Here is a 21,866-nt window from a genome sequence, read left to right as displayed (position 1 = left end):
GTCATAGTTTAAGTTAAAATGTATTTATTTTAGCTCTGTATACACTCATTATGTGTGGATACTGAGCATTTATATATGCATGTGACAAAAGTTTTCCAATGAAGAATATAGGTAGTTCAGTTTAAAATAATCAAACAAATTAGAATGATTCTGAAGGAGATTACTACTAATTCAAGTTTTCAATGTATTGATACAGACACAGAGATGTTTTATTGGAATTTGAGGTTTCTGTTTTATGTTACTATAGTAACAGTTTGTCAACATTTTTTGCAATTATTTGATATGCAAATATTTGGTGTGAGATGTGTTTACCACTTGATTGACAAAAATGTTTTAATGGCTTGTCTAGTATTTTGGGTATTAGACAAAAGTGAGCTGTGAGATTTTTCCCCTGTTTTGTGTCTTCCATATTGGAAGATTGGTTCTGTTTGTATAATGTATTATGAGAGATTTGGTTTCTTGGCTAACTTTAAAGGTTTTTACTGGCATTGAGATAGATTGATTTGTGGAGACTTTACAGTATTTAGAATTATACTTAATACCGTCTGTATTAAGTAAGGGTTTCTCTTGTGTAATGAGAAAAGAGACATAATTTACCTAAATATCATTTAGAAACTTTTCTTAAGTAGTATATAGATTTACTAAGAAAAATGGCTCAGACATCTTTAATCCTGCTTAATTGATATGATATGTTTACTTTGAATTAGAATTATCCATTTAAAGTAATAAATTAGTTTTAACATCAAAATACTTGTCAATGAGTGTATTCTACAAGACACAAGTACAGGATAGGCATGAATTACTATATACTGGTACTTATATATACATATTGTATATATTATAGATAATTGTTCAACATTGTTTATTAAGCCATCAAATTTTAACTAGTTAGGATATGAACAAAACAGAAAATGTATCATTCTGTCTTCCGAGTCCTGTTATAGTTTCCAAATACGGATCAATAAACATTTATTAACTGAATAATATTTAACTCCTATTGCTTTATGGGAATTGGTACGGTTATAGTGATTTAGTATTTTGTATGGAAGTCAAAATAGTACTTTGTTTACTCTTTGCTACTTGTGTGACAAATAATTTAATATTCGTTGCTACTTTTTTCAAGTAACAAGCCTCTAACATGCTGGTAAACCATTATTATGCCCCCACAAAGTGTCCAGCATAAAGCGTTGCACTTGTCGGTCCGTCCGTCCGTACGTCCCGAAATCTTGTGAACACAACTCCTCTTAAACCAGTTGGCAGATTTTGCCTAAACTTCCAGGGATGAACAACCTAAATGTGTTGATGGTAGTAAAGAAAGGAATTTTCGCTGCGACCAAATTTAACAGAATTATGGCCCTTTGTTGATTTTTTCACTATATACTATGTAAAAATTTTGTGAACGCAACTCCTTAAACCGGATGGCAGATTTTCCTTAAACTTCCAGGGATGAACAACCTTAATGTGTAGATGGAAGTAAAGGAAGGAATTTTTGCTGCGACCAAATTTAACAGAATTATGGCCCTTTGTTGATTTTTTCACTATATACCATATATATATTGTCAGTGGGGGCATCCGTGTCCTTTGGACACAGTTCTAGTTTAAACATATTTAATTTATAATTGTCTTTTTTAAAGAAGGAAAATTTTATTTTCTTTCTGAGACATAATGTGTCTTTGATAATAAAATATACCTCTACATCTTGCTATATATACTGTACTGCTTGTTTGAGACATACAAAATATGACAAGACTGTAAGGAAATCTGTATTATACATTAAATTAGTGTGATTCTGCATGACATTGCTGACATAATGCTGGCATCATTACCTTGTAATTTGATATATGCTTTATAATATGAGGTGTTATATAATAAGATAAGTCAACTCACTCTTTAAAATACATTTTTACCCATAACCTGCTGATTATCTTATAATGGACTTGTCCCAGCTTTAATCCATTTGTGAATAATCTATTTATCAGTTTTGGGAATATCAAGATGTAAATTTGAAGATGGTCAGGTAACAGTATAGAGGCTGGTCAGACTTCTCCTCTGGCTCTGTACTGGTGGCAAAGGCTGATCACTTTCAGTTCTAGCAGGTTAATGGTCAAGCATAAGGAAATACAATATATTACATCTCTTCCTATGTCACATAGAGAACAAATAAGCATTAATTTAACTAGGGGCAATTATGAATATACTTTCAAAATGAATAGTATACCATAGAGAAAGGGGATAGATTGGTTGAAAGAATGTAACAAGCTGTCTTGAATTTAAGACAGCTTTCATGTAAAATACAAACTCTGCAGAGAGAAACAAATATTTTGGTTGTTGCTGAGGGGTGTTGCTCTAGAGGGGTTGAAGTTTTACTTTGAAATTAATTGAAAAGATTATTGATGTACACAGAGAGCTGCTGTATCAAGGTTACACTGTAGTTCAAACTTAAAATGATACCTAGGCTAGTTTACCTGTAGATTTATATAGAAAATTCCCCAGACATTATTTCCCCTTTACCCACTGTTTTAAATTTTAGAATAAGCTTATTATATATTTCTTGAAATAAATCAATCTTTACTTCATGACATAATGTGATTTGTTTGTGATCTTATTTAGAATCAGTCTGTCTGATAGGGTATAGAGTGGTTTCAAAATGGTACAGAAAGAACTGCTCATATGATTTCTTTTTATTGGAACCAGAGCTTAAATGCTATAACATTGAAAATTTATTTCAGTTGCATTTTGTTGTAAAGGTATAACTGTGGATCTTACATGAAGGTGATATTCTTCAAGAAATGTGAAGAATTTTGAAGAAAAGTGTGAAGGATTTTATAACTGAAATGATTGAATGAATGAACGAATGAATGAATGTTATTTTATAAAAGCATTGGAACTTGCTGTTTCATTTCTTTGATTAAATTTGATAGGAAGATAAAACAATGACCAACAGTGGCCTTCATCAAAAATTGACCAGGTGTTCTGTTGTATGTGACCTTGTAACCTTAGGTCTAGGTCATATACTAGTAGTTGAATATTTGTATATGTGTTACATTATTCAATAGTATATTACATGTATATTTTCAGCATGAAAAGAGCAAGCTCCTTGTCAGTGCTCAACATAAACAGTAAAGATGATAAATTACATGTAAGTATTGAGCTGAAATTACACTCATTGTCTCTTCTATAATTGATATGTTGTTACCCAGATTTATTATTCATTTGTGTGTAGTAGATATAACCTATTTATAGATATAACCTATTTATTGCTAGGCTCCCTGGAATTTCTTCTATTATAATATTCTTCTGTTATAAAGTAAAGTAATATATAAAGTGATCAGCGCCAGAACACCATTTTTGGGGAAGGGGCCTCAGCCTTTTACTTGGGGAAAATATGCGTGATTTTGGCATACTTTAAGAAAAGGGGCCTCAAATTTAACACAAAATAGAAAAGCAAAAAGCACTGGGAAATACTAACAAGGCAGTAAAAGACCTTAATTCAACACTATCATTTAATTTTGTTCTAAATTCTATGGGACATTTCAAAAGACTGGGGAATTTTAAGGACCAAACTGGGGGGAAAAAAGAGCCTAGTTTAGTTGGGGAAGCAGCCTATATTCGGCCTCTACAAAGAAGGGTTTTTTGGCCCTGGTGATATTTCTCTACAATATTATCCTGTACTCTTGTATATAGAGCTAGAATTCCAAGCATACAGTATCTAGAAGACAACTTTTTGAATTTAAATCTTCTACGTGCTATGTTTGTTGTATGCATTCTGTAGAAGAAAAAGAAATGAAGAATTAGTATAATCTTATACTATAGTATAAGTTTTATATGTTTACTTCAGGAATATAAAATTTGATATGTTATCTCTTATTTTAAAAGGCTAGTTGCATTTGATTAAGTAAAAAGCAATTTGTTTGTAAATACTGGTAGTCAAGTAGAAATCCTTTTAAGCTTGCCAAGCAGAGCTAAAATGTACATGTTGCTGGTTCAGGTTCAATTTGATTGAACTTTGCATGTAATATATTATGCCACAGTCCATCCATGTTGAAGCCATCTGTCACATTCCCCTTTGTTGGTGATCAGTCAGTTTGAAATCAACTTATATCCAACCTTTAGCTGGGGATTACTTTAATTTGTAGATATGAATAAAGCTTTATATAGTTAAAACAGTAAGCAGCTTTATATAGTTAAAACAGTAAGCCAAAAAAAAAGCTATTCTTTAAATGTGGAAATTAGTTTTCGTACACCTGAACATAAATCTAAGGTCTTAACAAATCTTCTTGTCAAAAACTAAGTTTAAGATTCAGGTTTGTATCATTGCCTAGTTGACCTTTACAAAAGTTAAATAAATCTTGCTCTTTGTATCAAAATTGACACCTTTTTGGGGGTCTTGTATTTTCATATTTGCATGAAAATACATTTCAATCTTTGGGCTGATAGTAAGGTGAGTATTGCGTTATATCCCTGACTGGAAGTAGTATCTTTTCCCAATTGTTAAATAAATTGTTCCGATAAAAATAGTTGTACCAAAGGTTGTGTTTGTAAAATTTGAGAGCTGTATTCATCTACAGATAATGACAATTTTTCTTTGACCAAATTAAGTGACCATCATAAATGGTCCACAGCTTAGATACTGGGCATGATACTAATATACATGTACTATCAGAGAAAATTAGCTCTTGTTGGGTTTCTTGTTGAGTTTACTACTTATAACTCTTTTTTTATGAAATTTTAAAGCAGTGTGCTTCTAGATGAAGCTAATTGCCAAAAATCTTACACAGGAATGACATTATCTCCTTTTATTTAAACAATGAAAAGTTCCAAAAATCTTGTAGTGAAATGATATCAGCTTCTTTTATTGGAACAATGAAGTCTGGAAATATTTCTGACATTAATTGAGGAATGAAGTTTGTTGACAACATTTTAGTTGCTGATATCAAGAATATTTTTGTTGGTAATAGCAAGATTTTGCTGGAGGCGAATTGGTGCGAGTTTCTTCATGGGGTGATTGGGAGGTTGTACATTGTTCTAGCCAATACAAAAAGGCCACTGGCAAACAATATACACAGGATACCAGTAGCCAGGTGAAGATTATTGACCCTTATAGGCTAGACGTTTCTGGAAGGTAGGATTAGAGTTATCTCCCCTGTAGAACTGAGGCTGATAGATGGTGATAGGTATGACTTTTGGGGGTCCATGCTGGTTACTGGAGCCTGTTTATATTGGATGCATTTTTATGTTGTTGTCAGTTTATGTTGTCAATTACAAGGAGGAAGCTTTTTTTTCAGGGAGCAGATTTTTTGTAATCGGCTTTACTTTGTTTGGTTTTTGTTTGAATGATCATTTACATACAGTCATAGTATTACTTTTACTTTATTATATATAATATTTTGGAAGAAAATTGTTTTGCCGTATTATGATGTATTTATTTATTATGCATTGGGAGGGTTTTATTTTCCTGCCTATTAGATACACTAGCAGTCAAATAAGAAGTTTTACATTAGTTGAGGATACAAGATTTTGCAGGTTTATTTGAATTGCATGCCTTTAGATAGATGATTGAACATGTATTTATCTAGCGTCAAATGCTTGCAAACCTAAGGACAATTTGTTAAATACTACAAGAAAAAAAAAAAAAGAAACTTATAGGTACCGGTATTTAAAAACAGAAAACTTGACAATTTTTTTGCGGTAGATACAACTTTTTATGTTATGAATTCAACGATGTAAGCTTTGTGATGTCAGCTTAGACAAATATATTTATGTGAATGTTTTGTATATTTCAGGAAAGTCGAAGATCCTTTGGTGATTTAAGTGTTCGAGGACGGACAGCCAGCTCTGATCAACTTGCTAATCGACCATTTTGACCATGACTTTAGCTTATTTACATTACAAATGTTGTTTTTTTATATACTATGATTCTTTGGAATCGGTACCAAGAACAACCTTGTTAAACCTGTGACAGAGAAATGTATACTACAGAGAAACAATCAACATACGTGTGAAGACAGTTCAACATTAACGTAGATTGGTTTAATTACAAACCTTTGTGCTTAATTATGTAATTACTGTAATGTGGCTAACAAGTGCTTTGTACACAGCAATTTAAAGAGTACATTTTTAGCTGAATTTGTGTAACATGCATCATTTATTAGCTATGTAAGACACGATTGTACATACAAAAATAAGCATAAGGGAGCTTATTATACATAGATGTGTGACGTAACTGCATAACAAGATTTTACAAAGTTGCTTTTGGTATTGGTGTGTTGTGATCTAAAATTACTAAATACATGTTGAAAATACAACATTGTTTCCATGGTTTATATTGTAACTTCTATAATTATATTATGGAAAAACAGCTTCAGACTTTTAGGGGTTTTGTTAAGATTTTCACAGTGATTAATTAAATAGGCCTGTTCAAAGGTCTAGTATAATAAATGGAAACTTTGTTCTATTTTTAGCTTTGTGTTCATAAAATCCAATTGTTACATTACCATTATACGGGGAAATGAAATATTTTAACAAAATGTCTGTTAGAGTATTAAGGGTATTTATGTCAACATTGGAATCATTTTTTTAATCATATAAATGTACTGCTTTAGTCCAAGAAGAAGAAAGTAAAGATATCTCATGAACATACTGACTGACTGGCAATCACTGATATCTTAGTCTTGTTTTATGCAGGTTTGACATCACACTGACATAAAGTTGGTTAAATGATGACACGGATCCTGTCACAACATACCTTACTTGGCAAATTAAGTTTTAAAAAAGGTTTTAGAATACATGAAAGCAAAATAATCCTAATGTAGGTCCATTTTAAAAGGTAAATGAACAATTTGATTTACTGTCATGAAATTATTATAGCAAATGTAGCAGTGTAACGTTTGATCTTTGAATTGTATGATTAAAAAATCCCAGAGAAGTTGAGACATGAAAATACCTGTTAACAGGTAAATAATGGTGAAAAAAAGTGAATATACTATGTGTTAAATTGACAAAGATTAGGTGATTGTCAGTGAGTTTTTCATATTGCTTTATCAATCATGATGATTATAGATTCACTCAAACAACAATAATATTGTGGTCTCAATATTTTAATTATGTATTGTACATACTTTCTTATGCTTAATACTGCATGCAATCTGCTCATTATTTTTATTACACATTTTAATATAGCATTGTTAACAACCATGATGGTAAAAATTTATTGAATCTTGAACATTTTGCAAACAATACTGTTGGTCCTTTGTCTAATAACACGGTGACAAATGTTGATAAAATACTTAACAATTATATTTGATTTATATTAATATACAGTCCTGGTGGATTAGCACAGTAATACTATATACTAGTATGTGTTGTAGAGAAATACTATGCATCAATATACAAATTTTTTCTTAAAAAGAGGAACCCTAGACCTTTACTTACCAATGTTACAATTGCAGAATTTAAACAAAACATTTTAGGCCAGTTGGTTTGAAAGTTTGACTTCAAGACAAAATAGCTATATTGGTGTTACAACATCAGTGAAAGTAGCTAAATTCTGAATATTTGCCCCACCCGTTGTATATAAGTGCTGTGCTGATTTATCAGGACTTATTAATTAATAACTTATAGTATATAACATTCCTAATCATCGGCTGTAAATTCTCGTTCATCATGTTTGTTGCTGTATAATGTTTCAATTCTACAAGTTTTATGTACCCCCCTTTTTTTGTTGGCATATCATCAGCAGATAGTTAAGCACTGGTACATGAAAAGTTATGAGAATAAATTAAATAAGGCTCATGTCTATGGGACACAGGTAGTGTTTGCAGTAACTAGGGTATAAACGTTTGTTGTGTAAAAAAAAGAAAAGATTTTTTTTATCATAACAAGAGTGTAAATGTGTGGGATGATTATATAGATGGATGATATATTTGACATGGTGGTCATCTTTTCATGTGACAATGCCTGACATGTAGGATTTACGCTGCCTTCATATTGACAATGATTTATTTGTGCTTCTATGATAAAACTTTGTGCTTGCCATTTGTGATCAGTTTCTTTACAATCAGGCCTCAGATATGCATATTTTATGTTGATTTGTTCTCATCTATATTAATATAATGTACAAATGGGAAGAATTGCAATAGTCTGGGTATGTAGTATGAGTGGGTAATTGTCTAGATGTATAGATTACTGGTGAACAAAATGCTAGAGCTTACCACATGTCATTTACATAATTTATGTACCTCACTGTTGGGTAATTTCGATGTACAAAATTTCTCTTTTTTTAACTTTTAAGCAGTTTATTATGTTACCATTGATTGTTAGTAGTTTTAAATTTATGAGCGCAGTTTGTTGATGATAGATTTATTATGGAGTGACAACACAAGTAACAGTTGTATGACTGAAAATACCCAACACTGGTTATAATGGCTGTTAACTAGGCATGTTATTAGATTGAAGCCTTAGACATGGATGAGTATATTTGTGTTATTAAAGGTTATTTACATATTTGGTATTGCTGTGATGCATGTTCACTATTTCCTATGTCATATCTAGACTTTGTTGGGACATGTAATAACAAATTATCATGGAACCAGGTATGTAAATAATCTCTATTATTTTTCATAGGAACACAGAATGTTTGAGAATTAGTATATAATGTAATGTAAAGAGTTAGTATACTCACTTAACAAACAAAGGTTTGAACCAGAACAAAGAATAAAATGTATGTAAGCATGATGCAAGCATACAAAATGGTAATGGTACTAGGAACATTGTACAGTTTAATATATATTATATATATCATTTTGGATATATTTTTTTCACCGCAATGTGTGACTACTGTATTTGCAATTTTACATATGTGCAGATGATTTTTTTTATTTCTTTAAAATAACTGCTGAGTCTGATGCTTAAGAATTATCTTGTAAAGATTTTTAAGACTTGATTTTTACAACATTTTAATGGTGATATAAAGAGAGCTTTTTTGACTCGTAAGATATTTAAAATGAAAGCGTAAGTATAAGTGGCAATACCATGTCACCAGTATAGGGCCAGGCTAGCCTGTATATCAGTTACTGCTGGCTTAAAATCCATTTCATTATCAATGGACTGTTAAAATTCAAAGGGCTATGAGTACATTAAATAATTCAGCACTTACTTTAGAAACATTCACATTTTAATTCTTTAAATTGATAGTATAAAAGTTGAGATTTTGTCCAGAATTTTTCTATATGGTTGTAGTATGATATATTTGATGTGACTTTAACATGGCCTGTAATAGATTATTGTGGCATATCCTTGCTTCTGTACATTTTGCATGCTGTAAATCTCGCACAACTGTTATTACACCAATATGTATATCATTTATCATGTTAAAAGAAAAAAAAACATTTAAGGATTATGTCTGTCTTTCAATGTTTTAGACATTATTTACTGTATATTTTTATTTGCAATATAAACAAATGCTTGAGATTGAATGATGTTATTTGGCCGTTGCTTATTTCTTTATCAAGGTCAACTTAGAACTGTGGCAACACTTTTTAGATGATGATTTTTTTACATACACCAAGAAAGAACAACAAATCTCTGGTTGTTGTTGTTTTTTTAAATCTGATAAAGTTCTTTTTTTTTTAATCTGATAAGGAATTTTGAAAATATGTTAACATACTTGTATTATAGGTGAATAGAGCATACCATTTCTAAGGTATGCCACAGTTTTAATGCTGATCAGCTGATTTTTTCCCAGATATTTATATTAGATGGGAAAAGTTGAAGACTGGATATTTGTTTCTATAAATCTTGTTGAATCATCATAGGTTTAAACAGGAAGGTGTGGCTATTGTTCTTACAGGCTGTCAATATATAGAGTTTGATTGATATGTCCTGCCAGTTAATTTCTGTATGAAAATGTTAGTGAATAAAAGGAATTGACTGGAAATAATTAAAATTTTGTTGGTAATTGAAATAAATACATCATGCAGAAATTGAAAAGCTTAGATTTTATTATGCTTAGATAGGCATAGAAATATGTTATAGTAATATTTTCATTGTGGTAAGATTCTGAATGTCTGTCTACAGGCTATTTTGAGTGATGTAATTTTAGCCATGGGTTGTGTTTATTTGAGCGGCAAAGGGGAATAACTGCTATATAAACAATTTGAGTGATCATTTCTTGTTGTGCCTATGTTATTTATTAAAATTATCCAAATATCATGTACATTGTGTTTGTTATTTTTATGTACACTACAAACTCATATACTTGAACCATTTGGAGAGTGCTTTGATACAATAAATACATGACAATGATCTTGCAGACAAACTATATTTACCTAGGCTTGATTAGGCCACGGACCTTGATTGACAATTTAAGTCCGTCATTATGCTATTGTTAATTCAAACCTACAACTATGAAATTCACTTTCGTCACATAATCCATGTTCCTGTCTGTCAAGGTAGATGGTGAACTAGGTAGGTTTATCATTTCAAATATACAAATCATATTATTATTAATAAGATATGATCCATTGATACAATACCAATTACAATGTATAGCTTGGTCATACGATCTCTGAAATATTTGCATCTCTTGAGCAAAATAGTTTTAAATGAAGCAATGGACCCGTGAGTAAGTGTAATCAATGAGTTATTGATCTGTTCAATTCTGTCGTGAGATATACCCATTTTATATACAGATAATTTTGACCATAATAACATAAATTAATTTAATCTCATTGCAAATACGAAACACTTCAACGGTAAAGCTATTTCTAGTTCACACTACACAAAAATGATCTTTTATGTATCCGTTCAAATGTTAGGCTCCTAATTGATGACTAGATTGTAATAACCCCAGCAAATTACTGGCAAATGTTCGACTCTTAATAGATGGCTAGATTGTTATACCCCCAACAAATTACTGGCATACTTCAAGAAGACCTGCATATCATAAACCGCAAGAATGGAAGCAGAAATGGAAGATCGCTGTGGACAACTGTCATATAATGCAGATCACCAAGTCAAATTACACTTTGCACAATACTCCGCTTTACATCAGGACTGATTACTTTGAGAGTCTACGCTGATTGCATGTAGTCTGTGCTGAAAGAGGGTCCATCCGCCCAGGCAGCTTTTGCTGCCGAGTGTGGACCCCGATATATGTCACCAGTCATGTCTTTAGTTAGTAAATTTAGAAGCACAAAGGTGATAATAAAATCTGCAATTTCCACAGAGTGTAAACCAAATGAATGCATTTTGAGCTCTGTACAGCGGTCAGTGAGCACCTAAACGTATAGTAACAAAGTTAGCCCTACGTGGGACTGTATGTGCCATCAAATGGCGGCGGGGTTCAAGCTGTTTCTTCGTACTAGGGATCACCACCTTAGATCCTTTCCTCGTCGCCTGTGCCATATTTTATGACATGTCCCCTCGGCTTCAGCCAGGATATCGGCAGCAAACTTATTACAAAACCTGAACTAGGCCCAATCCACTTTAAAGCAGATAACAATGGTGTTCAAGCGGAAATGTCCAAGCATTTGAACCATCAATTACTTGCCTTCTGCTGCTTTTTGAAATTATTTGTACAGTTATAGATCTAGTGATTTTAGTATCACAGGCGGATGACTGCTATAAAGAAATCACGGCTTTGAGGACTGTTTAGACATTAACAAACTAAGAATTTGAGCCACATCCTTGGGTATGCGTTTCTTACAAAACATAAAGTACACTAGGTCTTCTAAAATGAAACTTATCCATGTGTCCGCAAGAAGCAAAACGCAGATTAATTCGTCAAGATTTGGATAATCCAGTGCGCTTTGGGATCCGCACCAAATTAGATCTACAATATAAGCTTGAAAGCTTCCAAATACGTTCTGTAAGATTTATTACTTCAAATTACCAGGATTATGAACCGGGATCGATGACTATTTTTTTCAAAGGACTTGTAAACGCCTGCAACCTCTAAGCGAAGGTAGAAAGTAGAAGGTTGTGCTTATTTGCTAATTGCCGATTTGCTTATTTGCCAATGACGGATAGGCTTAATGACAAATTTGCTTATTTGCCAATTGCGGAATTGCTAATTTGCTTATTTGTTAACCGCTGGTTTGCGTATTTGCTTATTTGCCAATTGCTAATTTGTTTTTTTTTGTAAATAGAAATAGTTTACACTGTGCCGGAAGTATATGGAAAATCTGACTACATACAACCAGTTGAGACAGATCTGTTAACTTTTACCAACAGTATTCTTGTAAATTCAGTGTTTTTCCACAAAATACTGTTGGTCAATCAATTGACAAAAGAAATATATGTCTACAACTGATGGCTGACATGTCTTTGAAAACACAGACTACTAATGTGTTGCAGCTAAATATCTGTTTGTGCAGCTTAAGTCAGAGATTGATGGCATAATAAACACTTGATTAGTCATATATAAGTGAAGATTATTGTGTAAAGATTGAAAATAAAAGAACTTGAAAACAAAACTATTTCTTATTTTATGGCATATAAAATCTCGTTATTATCAGCAGATTTGTCACGTAGGGCCTCATTTTAGTGGTACGAACACATAGTATCACGAATGATACACCTTGTGCATGCTAAACACGGGTGTTTGTCTTTGCACTTAAGCAATAGGCTTTGTTTTTAGCTTTGTAAGATTTTGAAATCACTTATGTCTGTGTGTGGACCATCAACATTTTGCTTTGGTTCAATGTTTTTGAAATTTGATCACACTTTTCCATTTCTTCATGTTGAACATTTTACATGCCATCATGTGACCATGACATGATCATGACCTAGGGTATAATGGACAAAACCTCTTTGAATAATGTGTATGCATGCTGCCTATTTAATGCTTATGTGAAAGTACAGTTAGATATAAGCAATAGTAATAGAGATATGACAGAAAAACAAAAGCTTCGTAGTACAATACATTGGTGACCTTGACATTCAGTATATAACGGGCACAGCTTCTTCATGTACTTTGTATGCATGCTTGTAACGAAAAACAAGTTACCAAGAAAACCAATGCTTTAATTTGCGGGTAGAATAGCATCCCTAGTCTCTGAATAGTGGAGCTAAAACTGAAACTCAAGATAATTGAAAAACAACTACATTTTGAAACTGAATTTATTTTTTAAAAACTATCCATCTGTCTCTCTAACTATCATAATTGTCACAAGTTATAAGTAACAAAACTTTATAAAAATAATAACATGATATTGGTTCATGAACTTGAAATAAAGTCTACAAAAACTTGTTTATAACAAACAATAACTTCGCGAGTCGGACATGTTTCCTGACAACAACATACAATTACATTAATGTATATAAGCAAATAAGCAATTAGCAAATAAGCAAATTGGCAAATCAGCTATTAACAAATCAGCAAATTGGCAAATCAGCAATTAGCAAATAAGCAAAATGGCAAATCAGCAATTAGCAAATAATCAAACTGGCAAATCAGCAATTAGCAAATAAGCAAATTGGCAAATCAGCAATTAGAAAATAAGCAATTCAGTAGTTGGCAAATAAGCAAAGTGGCATGTCCCTACCGGCATTCCATACTAGACAGTGATTTACCTTTTTCCAAAATACTTATATCAAGATAAATTTTCAAATGAAAGATGATATTTCGTTCGGAATTGTAATTAATTAAAATAGATCTAGAAGCATATTATAATTTTAACTTAATTATGCTTGCTGTTCTAAAGAAGGAAACGTGCATTAATCGTTTCTGAAGCAAAATGTGTCTTAAACATACTAGATCTTCATTGTAATAAAGTACTGTGTAAAATGCTTATAGCCTTTCAAGCGCGTCTTCATGGATTTTTTGGCTTTTTAAAAGTTTTTATTTAAAGTAAAGTTGACGCCAAAACGCAGCGTTTAAATTTCCCGCATTTTGAACTCTTCAAAAGAAGGTCATTTTTATATAGTTACCGGAAGCTTGAAAAAACAGGAGGAGTGTTGCAAAATAAAAACAAACAGGTTTACGCAATTGAAGGCTTTTGAAGATGGCAATGATTGATTTTCATATCTTATGTCAGTCATTACTTTATTTTGCAGCATTCGTTGCAGGGTTTGCTATCTCAATACCTGTAGGAGTAAACAGAGTAAGTCGAGTTTTCTTCTATAACTGTTATAGTAACCGGATAGTCATGTTACTTGTTAGTATTGTATCGATTTATTCTGTAATTAGTTGTTGAAATTGAAGTCGTTGAAACGGTACTTGTTGTGTTTTCCAACAAAACTGGAAAGTTAATCATAAATCATTAATTGCATTTTGAATAGTAAGGAGTGGTAGGAAATAAGAAAACATTTCTTCTCATTAAGAGTAGTACCAGAATGGAATAGATTACCAGATACTGTGGTATGCTCACCAATGCTTAATCCGTTAAAAAACAGACTCGATAAAGTAATGAGAAACAAATTTAACAGATAATTATATACTGTCTTACCGAAAATAATTACTGGGTGTCAGACCTTGAGGGGGTTACAAGAGATTTCTGATCTTGCGACCCTAAGCTGGATAAAGTAAAGATACAGTGACTTTAGTTGTTGAAATTTATAGATTTTCATTATTAACAATTTAATTTTTATAAGCTGTGAGATAAATGGTTAAGGAACATTGATAATTTTTTAACACTGGGTGTTTTTCCACCTTAAACAGTTAAATAATAATAAGAAATAGGAATGTCAAGTAGTAACTTTGTGCACTGCATTACATATGATCATTCAATATACAACATTGATCAAATGTTATTGAAAAATCCCTTACTGCTATTGAAATCATGCAAGTAACAATTGTATCTATATAAGAAGTCCAAATACCTTTCTAATTTCACTCGTGCATATTGGTGAGGGTATGAATCGCCTTCAGCCATAGCTCAAGTGAATTTTAACATTCAATTTTAAATCTACGGTTCTATTTAATACTTTTAAAATGTCTTGATATTCTGAAAACTTACTATATAGGTTGTCAATAAATATGTAGGTAAATGCAGTAATCCTAGACCTGTTAAGGAAAGTATTGTACCATTTTTTTTCATTTTTTGGGCATCACTTTTCCTTGCAGCTTTTATTCATCTTTATTCACAGCAAAAGATGACAATTTTAGTATTGAGGTGTCTTTAAATGTACATGTATGATCTGGCAAATTGTATGGATTTCGTTAATTTGTCCTTTCTTATTGTATTTTGCAGATAAATTTCCAGGGACAGTGCATTTTATATGCCGATTTTAAATGGAATAATGCAACATCGTTTGTTATGACTGGGAGTAGTTCAGTCAACTGTAATTTTCCCATATACTTCAGTGTGTTTGGTCTGATATTCTATGGCCTTGGAACAGGGTTATATAACCTGTATGCTGTGATCAGGTCCATGAAGGATCCGGAAATAGGGTTTGTCAAAATTTTAGCTGTAAAATACTTTTTTTGTAGAAGTTAAAAAAACAACAAAGTACATGTACTAATAATGTGTTTTTGATAAATAAGGTAGAAATAAAGACATTTAATTTGCTATATGTTTGGCATTGACAAGTAGGCCTACTGGGCACTAGCTGTTCAAATAGTTTTGCTGATACCCAAATTTAGTTCCACTACCTGTCTTTAACAATAAATAGATAATACACAAGATAATTTGTATTATTCCTTAAAGCCTGTAAATACTGTTTGATGTAATAAATGTATCAAATAACATTACTACAGACTTGTAAACTAATGACATTGCTTCATAGATGTGTGTGAAGGAAATGGAATTTTATTAATATAAATAACTTAATTTTAAGATTATCTGTTTATGATATTAAGAACCTATGAGTAGATATACTGGTAGGTGTCAAAGGTTCCTGTGTGTAGTTGATGCTGGTGTACCAAGATTAAGATTGTTACCTAACAATGCCCTCCTGCTGTGTTAAATTTTGAGTTTGTAAAAAAATTACATCATTGATTTTTTTTAGCTCGACTATTCGAAGAATATGAGAGCTATTGTAGTCGCCCCGGCGTCAGCGTCCGCGTCTGCGTTGGTTAAAGTTTTTTGTAAAGTCAAATATCTCAATTATTACTTGAGATATTCAATTGAAACTTACAATACTTATTTATTATAACAAGGTACATCAGATTGACAAGTTGGATAACTCTGCCTACAATATTGACAGAATTATGCCCCTTTGGAACTTATAAATTTTGGTTAAAGTTTTTTTGTAAAGTCAAATATCTCAATGATTGCTTGAGATATTCAATTGAAATTTAAAATACTTTTTTATAGTAACAAGGTACATCAGTTTGCAAAATTGCATAACTCTGCCTAAAATATTTGCAGAATTATTTGCCCCTTTGAAACTTAGAAATTTTGGTTAAAGATATTGTCTTCAAAGATATTTACTTGAAACTTTACACATGCACTTAGGGTCAGAATTGGAGGGTCATGATTATATGTCACTGACCAAGTTCCATAACTCTATCTTGCATTAAGGCTGATTCATATCCCCTTTTCTACTTAGTTTCTTGGTTAATGTTTACATGCAAGTTTTACATGTCTCAATAACTATTAAAGATATTTATTTAAAACTTCACATATGCATTATAATTGTAGGTCACTGACAAAGATCCATAATTCTATCTTGCATTTAGGCTAATTTTTCTCCCCTTTTTCAACTTAGAAATTCATGGTAAAGTTTTGCTTGTAAGCTGTTATCTCAATAACTACTGAAGGGTTTGTGCCTTTTTTGGGACAATTTTATGCATTCATAATAATAAAGCAGTGATTTACTTGATAAAACATCTTAATAACAAGCCTTTGTGCCTTTTCTGTCAAATTTATTTATTCATAGGTAATTAGTATTATTATACTCAATAAAACACCCTTGTGACATTACTGTATAATTAGACTCTCTCTTAGGCCTATAACATGAATTTATAAAAAAAAATTAGCCCTTTTGTGAACTTAAAAATTTAACATTATCAAGGCTCTTTTACTATCAAGCACTTAGAATAGTCGAGCGTACTGTCCTATCGACAGCTCTTGTTTTTCATTTAATTAGTAAGAATGTAAATGACAAGATATGAAATGTCTTTCTTCTTGTCAGTTGTGTCAAAAATTCACTGCAGTCAAGAATACATACATACTGTACACTAATTTTCAAGGAGCAAAAATTCAATAATCCATTTAGGTCTTACTCCTTATATCAATTTTAAAGTAGAATATTATTATTTATTACATATTAAAACAGATCTCAGATGTGGGTGATGCCATTTATCCTGGTCAACACTCTGCTTGCTTTCACGACTATGATAGTAGCATGTGTTCTTTCTGTTGGATTTTTGCAGTTTTGTGAAGGCCTTACAAAGAAAACTGTTCGAAGGTATGTATTTTTTTTATATATGAAGTATTTTGAAACTATGACCAAAAGTGTGGAGTATCTTGTATTTTAAAATGTTTATAGTTTATCTTCTACTTCTACCGAAGTATTCAGTAGACCTGACCATTTTCCACTTTCAAATATGGTTTTAAAGACCTTTTCATATTACCCTATCAGATAGAACTTTTTTGGACCAGCTCTTATTCCACCATTAAGTACTAACAATAGTCAAGCACACTGTTTTGCAGACAGCTCTTATTGTAAAATGTTATAAACTAGTTATAATCCTGGTATTATTGCATTTGCAGTTGTTTTTCACAAGAGAATAAGATGTGGCATAATAAAGCTAAGGATAAGATGTTTGATTCCGGACCATACTACAAACTTATCACTGTGGCTCAGGTATATCTTATTTTGTTATTTGTATCTCAATATGTACTGTAGTTATTTTTGTATGTTTCCTAATTTAAAAAAATATTTTTTCAACCTTCTAATTAACCTAGATTTTGTCATCTATAGGATCTTCAGAGATCAGCGAATCATTTTGAGGGGAGTTTTGTTATTTTACATGTTTTGTTATTTTACATGATTTGACACTAGCAGCCTTATGACTGAAAAATTTCCTTTGAAAATATAGGTGTGTTTGTAACATAGTTCTGTTGTTTAAACTAAAGGATGTTTCTCTTATTATCATATAGGTTGCGGCATGGACATGTGTTCTGGTGTTTATTCTACAGATTGTACTCAGTGTTCTGAGATTCATACGTAACCGTCGACGAAGATCGGCCCAGATGTTCAACGAGGCTCAGAAGGATCATACCAGTTCAGATACAAGCAGAATTGCTGAATTAGAACCAACAGCTTAACATGGCTGTCTGAATCTGTCGATCAACAAAACTCTAGATCTTACGTAGCGTTATTTTACAAACTTAATTTTATACATAATCAGAGATATAAAACAACTTATTGTAACACGACCCACATTTTTCCCTATTGAACATAGAAGAACAGAAAGTGTGTGTTACTATGCTATAAAATCACTGTTTGACGTTCAAGACTATATTTAGACATGTGACGTAATCATTGTACATGTGACGTAACCACTATAAAATCCGATGCGCTGACAATAAGTACGGAAACAAATCAGGCGCAATTTTGCGATTATCAGGTACGGCAGTAATTATTTGTTGATGTCGTGTTACAATCGAAATAATATATCCAAATCGGTGATTTTATCGCTGGATAACATCACTATTTATCGTTCGGATGCGCATCATTATATCACTCGGGCTACGCCCTTGTCATATAATTCCTCACATCCCCAAACAGTGATGTTATTGAGCGATAAAAATCACGGTTTGGGATATATTATTTCTTAAACAATGGCCTCAATATACTGACAGTGTAATGCGGTATGCCCTTACCATATGACTTTAATATGTTAACAGTTATGTTGATAAGAAAACAAGCTAAATTACATATAGTAAATAATACAAAGATACAATTAACAGTCACATTGTGATGGCACACTGTTACATTTGTCTGGAACTTGTTTCCAATCAGTTGTTTCACTCAGGTGTTACACTTGTATTTTATATCTATTGTGTTCACACTCTGCACAGAAAAGATAGAAAATATTGTTTCATTATGAAACTAAAAGTAAAAAATCTTTTTTTGCTGTAGAAAAAATGTTTTTGCTATCGCATAAATTAAAAAAAATCTATTAAGTAACAAATTTATATTTACCGGTAATAATTTTTTGATACAAAAAAAGACAGCTGAAGTTTGTTATATATGATAAAACAAATTATTTTTGATATCTCATGAAGACTATATTTTATGTCTATAAATATTTTTTTATTCACAGCACACTACATTTCAGCCCTCCTTATTCACATTTATTAATTATCTTTCATATCACTTCACTAAATCAGTGATATTGTAAATTTTTTTTTAATCATTATCTTACTGTTATACGAAACTGATTAGCATTTACCACCAGTAAAGAGCCTGAAATTTATTGATCTATGACATGTATTTGTCTCTAGTGGTTTTATCTAAACTCGGTGCTTGTGTACTTTTGGCATGTGATCTTGTGCCAGCAAAATAAAATTCACTTGTATAATAGCCATATACATGTGAAAGTTGCGAAACTGTAGGTCAAGATACTCATAGAATGACTGTATATATGTTCATTTTACAAAATTTAGTTTTACACTTTATATTTTCTATTTATATAATGAGATGTGGACCAAAGTGATACTGTATATATGTTCATGTTACAAAATGAAGTGTTACACTTTATATTTAAATAATCACAGAGGTGAATCTGTATGATACTCGTATTTTTGTAAATATCAAAATAAACAAAGTTTTCCCTTTAATCAAATAGGGAGTCAATGCATCTTTATATAACATTCATTTGTTTTGCTGATATACATCTTATATTTTTTTTGGACAGGTTATATGACCCTCTTAAACATTCATTTGTTTTGATGATTTACATCCGTATATTTTGACAGGTTATATGACCCTCTTTAAATTGTTGTTTGCATATATAACTGGAGCTGCTAGGTGATGTTACATACAGCTAGTTATATTTGGCCATATAACCTGTCAAGAATTTTTAGAACAAACTTATAATACAGAAGAATCACTTTATTTTAGGAAAAATACTTACGTAAATTGACATCAGCCGGATTATATAAATGTCACAAGCAACTTGCATGCAGTATTATAAATTGTTATATAAAACTGTGTTAAAGTTTAGTATTCCTCTTTTTTTATAACAGACACCTTCTAATCTTATATTTGTAAAAAAATGAACAAATTTTCAATAACAAAAACATGTAAATAAGATATGGCTTTTATTTAATTTTCTGTGAGTTCTTTATTTAAGAGATATTTGGCTGGTTGTGCCCTTGTTTTTTAATGTTTTAAGTATTGCTTGAAGTTATAACTCGGCCAGTTAGTAATTGGATAATTTACATTTCCAATGTGATATGTTGATTTTCTGCCAAGACAAAAGTTGAAATAAAAAAGAAATGTTATCATATGTGCATAGAAAAATGTATGAATAACATCTTTGTTTTATTCTTTAGTTTGGTATCATTATATGCTATAAAATATTTATTTATTTTATTACAGATATTTTACCTCAATTCATCAGTTTTCTATCTAATATATTTTTATAATGATTTAACTTAAGCATAGAATCAAAATATTCTCGTATTATATAAATTATGAAAAGATACACATGTATATAATAACCAGATATTGGTCATTCTATGTCAGTTTTGTTTGCCATGTATTTCAAAGGAGATGTTTTTTTTCTTTTTCTTTTAAAATTGTTTATTTTGTGTTTATCTTTTTTCTGTAAAAGTTCAGGTAAATTTCAAGTACATATACAGAATAGAACAAATTTTAAAAGCCTGTATGTTGTATCTAAGTATGTAACAACACTTAAGTGAAATTTTATATATGTATATTATTACTCTTCTAAAACAATTTTCAAACATTCAAGAATATGTTAAATATGTACTTGCAAATGTTAAATCGCATTATAAGTTATAATTGAAATATATGCATTCATTTCTTATTGAAAAAATTGGCTTAGACTTGATAGAAAATAAATTTCTAATTACCTCCCATTATTTACATGAAATGTAAATTCGGTGATATCTTTACAAATAATGCCTCTCGGAACTTACAATATTGATAAATCTTCATTTGAGCATCATATTTATATTATATCATATATAAAACCATATTAAAAAAATTAAGTTACAGGATCTTTAATGAAAGTGCTTTGAATGTGAAACTTTGTTTTATAGGGAAAAACATTTGAGCCGCGTCACGACAAAACCAACATAATGTGTTTGCGACCAGCATGGATCCAGACCAGCCTGTACATCCACGCAGTCTGTTCAGGATCCATGCTGTTCGCTATCAGTTTCTCTACTTGTAATAGGGTTTGTAAGCGATCAGCATTGATCCTGATCAGACTGCATGGATGCGCAGGCTAGTCTGGATCCATGCTGGTCGCAAACGCATTATGTTGGTTTTGTCGTGAGGCGGCTCATTTATGTTTGTTAGGTTATTTAGTTTTATTCAACTCTATGAATACTCATCATTATATTTTACAGAGTTTTATATCTTTAACATAATGTGACATGTCGTAGACAAGTGCTTGTCTTTATTAATCAGAAATCAGATTTATGACATTTCGTTCAATTTATATGTTTATAAAAGTTGTTTTTTGTTTTTCTTTTACTTTCTGCAAGATTTCATCTTAAATATCTATCATAAAAGCGTATTTCATATGATGGAATTGTGGTAACAGGATTATATTTTGAGGAATATGTATGTACCAGAAATTCAGGTTTTGTTTGTTTGTGCATGCAACATAAAATCATGTATTTTGTTAGATATCAAGTTATCATTTAACTCATACATAATTGAGCTGCGTCACGACAAAACCAACATAATGCGTTTGCGACCAGCATGGATCCAGACCA

At 31.3% G+C, this 21,866-nt stretch overlaps 2 protein-coding genes across 33 annotated transcripts in view; both read left to right on the top strand.

Moving 5' to 3' along the window:
- Positions 1-10,213, top strand: part of LOC132720122 (kinesin light chain-like) — a 57,332-nt gene extending 47,119 nt beyond the window's left edge. For 23 of the 32 annotated variants that reach the window (XM_060704127.1, XM_060704137.1, XM_060704123.1 and 20 more), the window contains 3 exons: positions 3,079-3,139; positions 4,959-5,081; positions 5,784-10,213. In XM_060704127.1, coding sequence (XP_060560110.1) covers positions 3,079-3,139; positions 4,959-5,081; positions 5,784-5,864 — 265 coding nt within the window. In that variant the 3' untranslated portion in view covers positions 5,865-10,213. Of the gene's footprint in view, positions 1-3,078; positions 3,140-4,958; positions 5,123-5,783 lie in introns of all 32 variants that reach the window. The other 9 variants (XM_060704143.1, XM_060704150.1, XM_060704147.1 and 6 more) reach the window with 2 other exon arrangements.
- Positions 10,214-13,914: 3,701 nt separating this feature from the next.
- On the top strand, positions 13,915-18,449 carry LOC132720121 (transmembrane protein 179-like). Its single transcript, XM_060704120.1, has 5 exons — positions 13,915-14,102; positions 15,192-15,391; positions 17,221-17,352; positions 17,658-17,751; positions 18,048-18,449. The coding sequence occupies exons 1-5, from the start codon at positions 14,004-14,006 to the stop codon at positions 18,213-18,215; spliced, it is 693 nt and encodes a 230-aa protein (XP_060560103.1). The 5' UTR covers positions 13,915-14,003; the 3' UTR covers positions 18,216-18,449.
- The last annotated feature ends 3,417 nt before the right edge of the window (positions 18,450-21,866 follow it).

This window comes from Ruditapes philippinarum, unplaced genomic scaffold (genome assembly GCF_026571515.1).
Source record: "Ruditapes philippinarum isolate M1 unplaced genomic scaffold, ASM2657151v2 ctg3735_1_1_1_1, whole genome shotgun sequence".
Classification (NCBI taxonomy): Eukaryota; Metazoa; Mollusca; class Bivalvia; order Venerida; family Veneridae; genus Ruditapes; species Ruditapes philippinarum.
This window is presented reverse-complemented; position numbering and strand designations above follow the sequence as displayed.